The sequence below is a fragment of the Sciurus carolinensis genome, chromosome 7, assembly GCF_902686445.1.
Source record: "Sciurus carolinensis chromosome 7, mSciCar1.2, whole genome shotgun sequence".
In the NCBI taxonomy this organism is placed as follows: Eukaryota; Metazoa; Chordata; class Mammalia; order Rodentia; family Sciuridae; genus Sciurus; species Sciurus carolinensis.
The window spans coordinates 136706316-136718379 of NC_062219.1; the positions used below are offsets into that span (position 1 = coordinate 136706316).

Here is a 12064-nt window from a genome sequence, read left to right on the forward strand (position 1 = left end):
CATAAATCAGTTTCCACACCATTTCAATCCCCAGTACTGCTTGCTTCCCTTCCCCTGGTCTTCTTCCTCTATTGGTCTTCCTTCTATTTGCTTATTTTTATTGATACATTAGTTATATATAAAGGTGGAATGCACTGTGGTCTATTTATACATGTACCTAGTATAATCTGCTTAAGTTCATTCTCCAGTTCTTCCCCTTCCCCTTCCCTTTGCCCCTTGTTTCTACTCTACTGATCTTTCTATTTTTGCAAGATCCCTTTTAAATTTCATTTTCTTTCTAGCTTCCACATTTGAGAGAAAACATCCAACCCTTGACTTTCTGAATCTGCCTTATTTCACTCAATATGATGCTCCCTAGTTCTTTTATTTTGAGACAGGGTTTCACTAAGTTTCTGATGCTGGGCTTGAACTTCTCATCCTCTTGCCTCAGCCTACTGGGTTGCTGGAATTACAGGCGTGTAGTATATCTAGCTAGGGATATTTCTAGTTGTGAAAAATCACATAAATTTTATCATCTTAGGCACTGTTCTTTTTTTTTATTAATACGTTATAATTATGTACAATCCTGGGATTCATTGTGTCATGTTTGTAAATGCTTGTTAATTTGATGAATCTCATTTGTCATCACTTTCCTTTCCTTCCTCCCTCCCCCATGTGCTTATTCTACTCTTCTGATCTCCCTTCCATTAATATTATAATTATACTGTATTTCACCACATAACAGTCACCACTGCACATTTGTTGCATCCTGTTTTCTCAGACCGAACACTGACTTATAACCTTCATTGCATAATTGTCACATGGTATAATTCTGCTCCTCATGCTGCTTAGAAGATAAACAGCAGAAATGTATTAACCAGTGGCACATGGATGCATAGTTGTCTTCTCAAGCACCGTGAACCATGGCCTAGAAATCTCAGCGCGTGTGCACTGTCAGTGTATTTCCTAAAGCTGACTTGTGTGGTGTGTTTAGAGCACTGCAGTACTAATGGTAACACATCTCTTATGAGTGGTACTGAGGCTGGCGTATCAGATAAAGAAAGCAACAATAGCTGTGCAAAATCGACACAAGATTAAATTTTGTTAAGTTCATACTTTGCAACACTATAGTTAATTTTCAAGTGTACCATTTCAATTATAATGCACAAATCAGTAACAACTAATGTGTTAACTTTTTTTTCCCCCAGAATGGAAAAATGTTATCTTAACTGTCACAGAGAAATGATGTATATATTCAGACTATTCAATTTGAATATACATTCAGCCTATTTTCTGATCTTGTACCAGTTTAGTAGTGAATAATTTTAAAATAATACTGGCACAAGTTCTTCACGTACTGGTCACACCCCATTTTTCTGTAAAACAGTTTTGCATAAAATCTGTGACAACTGTGTGGTGAAATATGGTATAAAAAGGTGGGATGTGTCATGGTATATCTGTACCTGGACGTGGCTAAGGTGGAAGATTTTGTTCCCCAGTACTTCCCCACGCCCTCCCCTTCTATCCCCTTCTGCTCTACTCATCTCCCTTCTATTTCTTTTTCTTTTTTCCTTTCCTAACTGTTTTAATACTGATAAATATATTCACACTTTTGTAACAAATCTCTAGAGCTTTTCCATCTTCCAAAACTAAATCTCTACATCCACTGAGCAACTTCCCTTTCCCCTCCAGCCCCTCTGCTTCTATGAATTTGACTACTTTGATACCTCAAATAACTGGAATTATATAGGATTCAGCCTTTTGTGTTTGGCTTATTCCACTCAGCATAATGCCCTCAAGGATCAACCATGTTTAGCATGTAACAAGATCTCCTTCCTTTTTAAGGTGAGGGATATTTCATTGTAAGTATGGAACACATTTTATTTATCCATTCATCTGTCAATAGATATGTGGGATGTTTCTACTTTTGTGAAAATCATGTAAGTATTTTCATGTGTTTTAAGTGCCCTAACATACAAATTAATTTTCCTTTATAGTCCATCAAAACAATGGCCAAATATATTTTAGAAATTTCTCGAACTATCAAAATGGTACTTAAGTTAAATGTATGCATGTGGAGAGAGAGAGTGCACTACCTCTTCCCTATAGAACTGAAAACGAACATTCATTTTCATAGGTTGTGCTAAAAGGATGAGAATTATGGGAAACAGCATTTTCATCAGGCTTTAATCACCTTTTAAGGCACTGGAGTGGATACTACAGTGACTGGCAGGGTTGGAAGGAGGTCTTTGTTTGCTACCTTCTCATTTCATAACAGCAAATTCAGAGAATTACTGGTGGACACTTCTCTTGAACAGTCTTTTAAAACTAACCATAAAATAAAAAAAGTAAAAACACATGATTTCAGAAACTCTTACCTTTCACCACTAAAAATACCAATAAACTGGACAAATGATTTTGCTTTTAGCAATCTACAAAAATAATTAGGTATACGCTGAGAAACACTGAAAATGCTTCAGCTCACACAGACCTAAACTCATGTTAACAAAAATCTATGTCATGCTGGGTGCAGTGGTACACATCTGTAATCCAGCCATGTGGGAGGCGGAGGCAGGAGGATCCCAAGTTTAACAAAGTTTAACAAAAGACTTGGGATGTAACTCAGTGGAATAGCACCCCTGGGTTCGAGCCACAGTACAAAAACCAAACCAAAACAAAACAAAACTCCAAGTTACATGTAATAATATTCCCTCCTTGTATTTTTAATGGCTGTACATACTGTCTGCTCTTAAATTGCCTACAACTACATACAGGTTCATAATTATGAACCTACTGCTTCCACTATTTGAGTCACTTAATTACAGAAAGCACTAGCTTCAGAACAGTCACTGAGGTAGAAATAGTGACCACTGGAAAGCTAATGACAAGACTGATATCACTCCAAAACCCTGACATGCAGAAACAGAACGTAACCAGTTTCTCTTCTTACTGTATAATCACATGTGACAGTAACCATATATCCAAGTACTTAGGTAGAGAGAACCTGGTTTTGTAGGATGCAGTCCTTACTTCTATTAAACACATATCATAGTAGCCTCTTATCCTTGGTAGTATCATTAAATATTTGGATGCTAACAGTGCTAAACCCACTGGCCTACTTAATGGCAGGGACCCTTTTCATACAGAATCGTTTTTCCTTTCTAGAGTTCATGGATTCACCTGATTAACCATACTATGAAATGGTCTATGAAACACACTGTCCACCTCTGGCACATCAAACAGCTTCTGTTACTCTAGGTTTGCTGCTACACAAGAACCTGGAAGACTTGAAGGGTCATTTCACTCTAATGATCCCTAGTGGCATCAAATAACTATAAACGCGCCCAAACTTTGCAGATATGTTAGTTTTTACTAAGTTCCAAGCAGAGTCGCTATACATTAAGGATTTAGCCAGATAGTCCTGAAAACATGATCTTATTTCATGTGTTCAAGGGAATCATCAAAATATACATATCTAGGTCTGGTGACTACCCCATTGCTGCATTCCTATTCCTAACAGTCTCTTCTATTTCCTTCTCGCATAGACAAGTGACAATTAAGCTACACAAAGAACAAAGATTACAACTGTATTTCAAAATGCTTAGGAAATATTTTCTTTGATAACACAAAATCTCTGAACTACACAGGGAGACAAGGCTCCCAGGTGCTGCCCATGCTGCTGCTGTTCTGAAGACACTGGAGAGCAAGGTACCAGAACAAGGAAAGGAGTGACACTAACAAGGTGTATGGTGGTTTGAACCAAAGAAATGTGGCAAACTGCAAGACTATGAATTGGGTGATTAACTCACAGGAACTCTAACTACTGCCTAATAAATAGAAGTGAGAAGGAATGCCCTTAGACAATGAAATTGAACAAAGGATAAAGCAAAATCTGGCTGGCTTTCTTGCTTTTCTTTCTGATGTGGAAGTCCTACAAAGCCTTGCTTCCTGTCTCAGGTAGACACCCACTAGGTACTTCTTTGTTTTCTGGACTGTTCAAGATCTATTTGCCCAACCACACAGTCTAGTTAATGGGGGTCCTCATTTGGTTCATATACAAAAGGGCTCTCTAACCTTTCTGATCAGTCAGAGAGTAGATAGGGATGCTAGGTTTAGCAGGGGCTAGTCCAGAATTTGCTTTCAGCAGAGAGAAAGTATCATAAATGCTGACAGGGTCGGCCTGTCTTTCCAGAACCATTTGGTATAGAAATAATAAGTTTATGGAAGAGTAGAAGAATGTCTCCACCATTCTACTGGGATATAAATGCATGTAACTGGAAGAGATTTGATACTGACATATTATACTGTAATGTCCAAGAACATCAAGGAAAGAACAAGTACATGTTTGGCTATAAGTATGGAGAACAAAAAGAAGAAAAGAAGGCTGACTTGCTCACCAGGAAAGAAAAATGACCCACCACACCTTGAAATGAGAATAATCTTTAGGAGCTGGGCAAAGGCTAATGAGAAACACTGGACACTATCTAGAATACCTCAGGGCAGTCCACGCAGACTTACCATCTTGCACATTAAGGATATAAAGGACCCATGAATGACTTCTGAGGAGAGACCTGGCTCCATTGATGAGGTTCTTAAATATCTTGGGAACAAAATAGAAGGATGGATTAAGAATGACTTTATCCTTCATCTTTTACTAACTCAGGAGCTTGTGTCCTTGAACGTCTGAGTTTGCTCCAAGGAATTAGAGGATTTGAGCTCTTGTGGCATTCAGTTTTCCTGAACCTCAGTTTCTCTACCGAGAAAATCAGAAGAATATTTTTGTTCAGACACTTCTTTAAAAACTACAAAATTACCAGGCACAGTGGTAAATGCCTGTAATTCCATTATTTGGGAGAATTAATTCTCCTGAGGCAGGAGAATTGTAAATCCAAGGCCAGCCTGTGCAATGTATCCTGTTTCAAAATAAAAAAAATTAAAAAGACTGGGGATATAGCTCAGTGGCAGTGCAGTGCCCCTGGGTTCAAGCTCCAGTACCATAAAAAACAAAAACAAAAACAAAAACCCCAAGACAAAAACTACAATATTTTACCAGGTTATGGTGGTTTCAGAGCACCAGAGATGAGTAAAGGGACTGAAGAATCTGTACTTTCAAGAGGGAGGAGAAAGCAGTACAAAAGATGGCAGATTTCAGAGTACCGCTTTGATGATATATGAGTTTGGTAGCTGGACAGTGGCTACTGGTTTCCTGTTTACAGAAATGTGAAGCTGGGATTGGTCCAAATGCTCCAGTGGAGGAGGGGCTTGATAGGAAGACAAGTCAAGATCCTCAGGAGATTTCTGTTTCCCTGTCACAGTTTATTCCTCCAGGAGGAACTACCTATCCAACAAAACACCAGGACTTTGGTGGCACAAGCCCTTTGACTAAAGTGTACAACCTTAGGACAACCCCGCTTGTATTCACCTGGTTAATAAATACTGAGTTTCTAGCACCTTGCAGGTCTAGAGACCGTGACAGTAATCATGGTAAACACATGCAAAGTGCTCTATGTGCCACCAATATCATTTTAAGGCTTTTCGTACATTAACTTATTTGATCTTTATCACAATTTTCCATCCTTATTTGCTTTTTCCATGAGGCACTAAGAAATTAAATATTTTGCTCAAGGTCAAGTAGCTGTCAGGACTGGAACACAAGCCTCCAGAGCACATGGTCTTGCCCACCAGACCCCCACATCCCTTCCTTACACCTGCTACTGTCTTGTGGGGAGGGAGAAAACGGATAAGGCAATGAGTAGTAGTAATTTAGGTATACATAAATGGTGTTAGGAAAACTGATGCAGGGAAGAGAGGGCAGCTGTTTAAGACAGGGTGGTCAGGCGGAGCTGAGAAGGGAATGAGCTGGGTATGCACCAGGGCCAACAAGAAGTAATGGACACCGTGGGAGGGAGGGAGGGAGGGAGAGAGCCCAGAGTAATGGAGGGTCTTGGAAGACTTCAGGAGGAGTTCACATTTTCTTGTCAAGGTGCTATGAAGCCCCTAGAGGGGCTGAGCAGGGGAATGAACTAATCTGATTCTTTTTTTTAAAAAAAGATCATTCTGGCTATCTTTGAACAGAACACAGTGGGGAAAACAGGGAAGCAAGGTAGAAGATAGCCAGCACAGAGGACTGTAAAGAATATGGACACTCTGCCTGATTTTAGGCCTTTGGTCCAGCTTGTAGTGAGGTGTCTCAGGAAGTCTACTACATCCCACACTCTAACTCTTGTGAATTTTGCAGTTAGAAGACTTGACATCAACGGGAACTGAGTAAAAAAACTACCTGGCTGCTGAGGTCTAACTGGCTAGGTAGTTCTCCCACAGAATGAGAATGCTTCCATTTGTCAGGGCTTCTCTCAGGAAGTGATAACTCGCTTCTCCAAGGTTACTCCGGAAGTCCTGAGCCTGCAAGTATGGCAGTGTACTCCTCCGACAGGAAGGTGCAGTCACCTGGCTGTCCTGGGGAGGGCACCCTCACCCTGCTCACTCTGTAGCAGCTCCCGCAACGTTCCCATCTGTTTTCAGCGTGGATTCACTGGGAATGTTGAATGATGGCCACAATTTTTTTCTTCCAGTGATGGGGATGGAACCAGGGTCTCTTGCATGCTGGGCAAGTGCTCTACCACTGAGTCATACCTTGTTTGTTTGTTTGTTTCAAAGGAAAAAGAAAGCTTTATAGTTTTAGCATTTCAAACCGAAAAGTGACGCAGACAATTAGATACAACACAAGAACTGGTGGCACAGATTATTTTATAGGCCCCCCCTTTTTAAGCAGTTTATATTCTGAGGGATTTTATACTAAAGATAAAACCAGTCTGTTTTGGAAATACTTGCCAACTTCTACATGGAGAAAGTGCCAAAGAAATGAATCTGAGTTTATGTAAAATAGAGACTCAGGCTGCTTGTTTTTCTATATTTTACTGCTAAAGGAGCCCATGAAATAGAACCACTGGTGACTGGAAAATACCATCGTTCTAGAGTTTTCCAAATGGTGACTCACTTATCTGCCATTCTCAAAGTACACATAAATGTGCAGATCAGTCTTTTTCTAAATACCCTATTATCTTTTCATGCCTTTACTTAACAATCATTTCCTACACTTGTTTGAATGTGCAAAATTATTCCAATGCTAGATCACTGCAAATCTCAAGAAGGACTATCAGAATCTGAAATGTTACTCCGGAAGGGATTGTTCCATTATGACACCAACAGAACCAGCCTTAATCTCGACACAAAATGCAAACTACAGTCTTTACTATTGCTTGTTTGAATTCTTTTTCGAGTTAAGCATGAAGAAGGGTCAGGGAAAAGCTGGAATATGATGAAATGTCCGTGACTTTCGAAAACACTAACACAAGAAAATGGTAAGGTGTTCCCCCTCTACAGTGTGTAAACAAATGTACTGCAAGTAAGAGAGAAGTATGGATAAAAGCAGAAAAGGAGATTTATGCTGTGACTATTGCTAAATCAAAGAAAAACAGCCAAAAGGGCAATTTTCTTACAGGGTGAGAAAACCAATCGATAGAAGGCTACTTCAACCTTTGACACTCTAATTAGTTCTTGAGAAGATGGACATATCATACCACTGAGGAGACCAGGCTGCCACAGGTGCTCCACCTACCTCATGAATTTTTCTAGGAAAGCAAGCCCTGCAAAGTGATCCCTGGAATTTGTATAAAATGAAAACACAAAAACACCTTTCAGGTTCTTTTATGGGGTCAGCACCCCACCAGCTGTGCTTTGTATCATCTGCACCTGCAAATGCCCCTTCCATGTGGCAACATAATTCAGGTTCATCGGCCATTCTATTCATCTTGAATTATGAAGAAAAATACAAGGAAAAGAGAAGATGTTCATACCCTGACATATGTTCACATACACTTCTACAGTGCATCTTACCAAGACTTACAATATGAACAAAGTCATTATACTGAAGTTTAAATCATACTTAAAGCATCAACATTTAGTAAACTACGAGAGTTTAGCTTTCCAGAAGGATGTAGTCCCTGTAAATTTTGAAAAGCTAATACTTTTCCTTATTTTATCCTTGAATTTGATAATGATAGTTCATTTTTCTATGTGTATTAGAAAAAAGGACAGAGTTTCATGATCCTGCAGTATAAATCATAAACATTGAAAGTGGTGATGTCCAATCAAGGGGGAAATGTCAGAGCTGAAGGCTTTTAATGAAAAACAGTAAATCACTGAACCATCTTACCTGTCGACGAATTATTTCAAGGTCTCTTTTGGCTTTATTCACTAGGTTTTGAATTTCTACAGGGTCCTTTACATTTTTATTTTCTCTGAAGGCATCTCTTATCCTCCTGACAGCATACATTCTAAATGAATTGAGAGGGAGGGGAAAAAAAAAGGTGTCAGTATGTTTGAGGCTGTTTTAAGAATTAACTGTCCAATATTCCCCTATGGATAATTCACTTTGGTCTTTGCTCATGGGACAAGCCAATCCATTACTATTCTGGGATGACTAAGCAAACAAATTTAGGAAAATAAATCTACCCTAAAGAAGTCACATACAAATGGCAAAATGTTACATAAATACTCCTTAGATAGCTAGCTCTTTAGAGTTATTCATGATTGGCTTCCCTCCATTAACATGGATAATTGAACCATTACTGTACAGAGACAAATCAAAAATTCAGAGGTTAAATGATGCACTATGTGTGTGTGTGTGTGTGTGTGTGTGTGTGTGTGTATGTATGTATATATATATATATATATATTGAGCTAGTGATCAGCTTTCCCAATCCTTGTCCCATCTTTTGGTCTTTACTTTTCTTCTTATAACCTAAAATGTAAGGTTGCAGTCCATGTCAGGATCCTTCCCCAGTCGAAAGTGTAAGATTATGCCAAAATGCCTTTCTTCATGAGAGGTCCTCCATCTGCACATACACATGACCCACTCCCTCAGTCTGACAAAGCACATGAGCAATGCAGGAGAGCAGTTCAAGGACAAGGCCTTCAAATTAGACAGATTTGAGTTTGTATGCTTGCTCCAGCTTCTGCTATTCATGTCAGTCTGGGGCAGCTTCTTAACATAAGGCCACGTTTCCTCATCTGCCAGAGACACATAGTACTGTTCAGTATAGCTAGGAGGATTAAGCGTTATTATGTGAGACTGGATTTTAGCAAGAAGCCTGGGACACAGAAAGACTCAATAAATGAAAGCCATTCTTATTCTAGTTATATCTTAATGCAATTAGTATTCCCTTCTCCTCATGTCATGGCCTCACCTTTGTCTCATATCCTCAGGGACACACCAGTGTGTGTTCAGAGGGTAGAGGGCTCTTGATTGTTAGCCACAGAAGAATCAAATCTTAACCAGACTCTCAGAAGGCCACAGCCTTAACCCCCATGTACTCCCTATCTACTCTGGATTAGAAGACAAGAGATGAAAGAGAAACAGCCTGTGATGCACAGGAGACACTTTTCTTTAGCCTTTTTTAATAATCTCAAATCACTCTGATTTTTAACATTAAAAACCAGGTAAAGAATCTGTGTGATACTATTGGTAATATTTATCAATAAAAGAAAGGAAATAGATGCAAAGAAAGGAGAAAAAGTGAGTATCAGTCTTCGGGGGACTGAGGTGAGGTTTAGGAGATGCATATATACTGGGAAATCTTATTTTAGAGTACGAAGTTTGTTCTGGACACATTTTTCTAAAAAATAAATTTTTCATTAACAACATAAATAAGCTGTGCATGGTGCTACACACCTGTAATCCCAGTAGCTTGGGAGTCTGAGAGAGGAGAATCACAAATTCAAAGCCGGCCTCAGCAACTTAGTGAGGCCCTGAACAACTTGGCAAGACTCTGTCTCAAAAATTAAAAGTAAAAAGGGCTGGGGTTGTGGGGTATGGTTCAGTGGTACAGTGTCCCTGGGTTCAATTCCCAGTACCAAAAAAAAAAAACAAAGAAAAAATCCAAAAATATAAAATGTAAATAACACTTTTTTTAAAAACCTTTTTAAAAGTGAGAGTAAAGCTAAACATTGTATATTAGGAACCATAAAGAAGAAACGCAAAGTTTAGGAACTTGCACTTTGAAATGGAAGATACCATTGAAACTCTGATCTTAAATCTTAACCCTATGATAACCAGTTGGAGAATTTGTAAGGGAGCTTTTGCATGTTCAGTATTGATCTCAGGGACTACTACGATTGGAAAGGGAATCCACATACTAGCAGCTGCTAGACAACTTATCTGGGGCTCATCCACTTATAAAGGAATATGGGAAAACATGACTAGTAGAATATTATTAAAGAAGAAATTCCTCTCACATGGAGCTTCTAATTTAAGATTTTAGTCTAATAAGTAAGTTAACATCAATTTTTGGAGCACTTTCTTGCATAGCATAATTGAGCACATTATCTCTTCTTTCTCATACCCACATTCTTCAAAAGAAATTTCTTTTTTATGGTGATGTATGGAGAAGGGACAGAATGATTTAATATTAACATTGTGATCCACATGTGAAATTGTTTTCATAACACAGGTTTACCTCTGGAAGTCATTCTTTTGTTTTGCCCCCCGGCAAACCCAGGGCCTTAACGCATACCAAGTACACCCTCTACTAGAGCACAACCCAGCCTCTTATCCACTGTTTTGATTATTTATTCTGGATGCTGCATGGGATTTTGGTAAAAACAATATGGGTAATGATAGTCATCACTACACTCATTTTTCAAGAAGCTAGTGACAAATTCATAATAGGTAATAGAAAAGAAGCTTCCATGGAATAGAAAAACAAATTCTTTTGAAGTTTAAGAAAATCTGAAAACTGCTCAAGACTTGCAACAATTTATATCAATTGATCTCAAGATTGAGAGTTCAGAATATTCTGCTGTATGTTTTCATTTGTCTCCCCAGTTCTCCAAAGTTGTTACCTAAAAAATGCAGCTCTAGATCCTGGAATTAAACACGTCTAAAGCATTCAAGTGTTGTGGTTCAAATTCTGGATACACCTTTGAAATGAATGAGGCAAAGGCACCTCCTCTCTTTTTTGCTCTGCCTCCTCCTGCACCATTTAATGCACAGGATAGTATTCTTTACCCCAAAACACTGGCTCAGACCAACACTGCATGAACAGTTAATTTCTCAGTTGTAAGCATTTATTTCAAATGATAATTTCATAAAGGTGAATCTGGGTGAACCCTCACATTTTGTGGAAGAGGGCTAGCCACCAGTTATTTCAATCTTGCTCCTGTCCTGGTTTTTATTATTTGCCCAATTTTTGCCAGTTACTAGGGTAAACCATTTATCCTTAAATGCATTCTGGCTATAAGTCTCTTGACTGCATCAGTGAGCAAGAACATTTAAAAGAAAAATGTGCAGATGCTGTAACGAAAATAGTCAGCTGCTACGTAATGCCTTGTGGTGGATGATCCTCACAGAAGTCAGATGCTATTTGAAATAAGTCATGAAATATAACATGTTAAATACATGCATGTGGTACAGTCCACCTGTGTGAAACATCATTCACAGTTCCTTTTAGTCTGTGTGAGCCCGACTGAAATCACCAGTACTGCAAAAACAAAAACAAAAACAAAAAACAAAAAAAGGCAGGAAAAATGAACACAGAAAGGGCACTGGAACTAAACAGAAGGAAGCAGACACATCCACAGGAGCAGAGTGGCGAAGCTGCTTGCACTGACCCTGCTCACCACCTGTCCCCTTGGTGCTTTGAGCTGGAGATTCCCACTGGGCTTTGCTTTTCCACCCCAGCCTTTATCCTCACTCCGCCAGCAGATCTCAAGTGACCACAGGTTTTCCTAACTGGCTGCCGTTTAGCCATTACAAGAATCAAACTCCTAAGATTCTTGCACTCACTCCAGTTTCCTCGTGGGCAAGGAAACACAGCAGGCAGTAACAAAACAGTTCTTCAGTATTTGCAGACTTGCTTCACTTTCCCCCTCCCAGAATTACTGGGGACCAAATGCAGGCCATGATCACAGTCTCTAGCACTTGGACATTCACGCCTGCTTTAGCATCCGATGTGTGATCTGACTAGCTACCGAAATGATTCTTGTTTCTGTCGTTCTTCATCAGCATTCCAAAAACGGGCTCCTC

General features: G+C 39.2%; 1 protein-coding gene across 4 annotated transcripts in view; it reads right to left on the minus strand.

Annotated features, from left to right (window-relative positions):
* Lyrm4 (LYR motif containing 4) overlaps nucleotides 1–12064 on the minus strand; it is a 151975-nt gene that overhangs the window by 104384 nt on the left and 35527 nt on the right. For all 4 annotated transcript variants that reach the window (XR_007109447.1, XR_007109448.1, XR_007109449.1 and 1 more), the window contains exon 2: nucleotides 8195–8315. Coding sequence is in view for 1 of the 4 variants with exons in the window: in XM_047558212.1 (XP_047414168.1) it covers nucleotides 8195–8315 (121 nt within the window). In the remaining 3 variants the exon portion in view is untranslated. The remainder of the gene's footprint in view (nucleotides 1–8194; nucleotides 8316–12064) is intronic.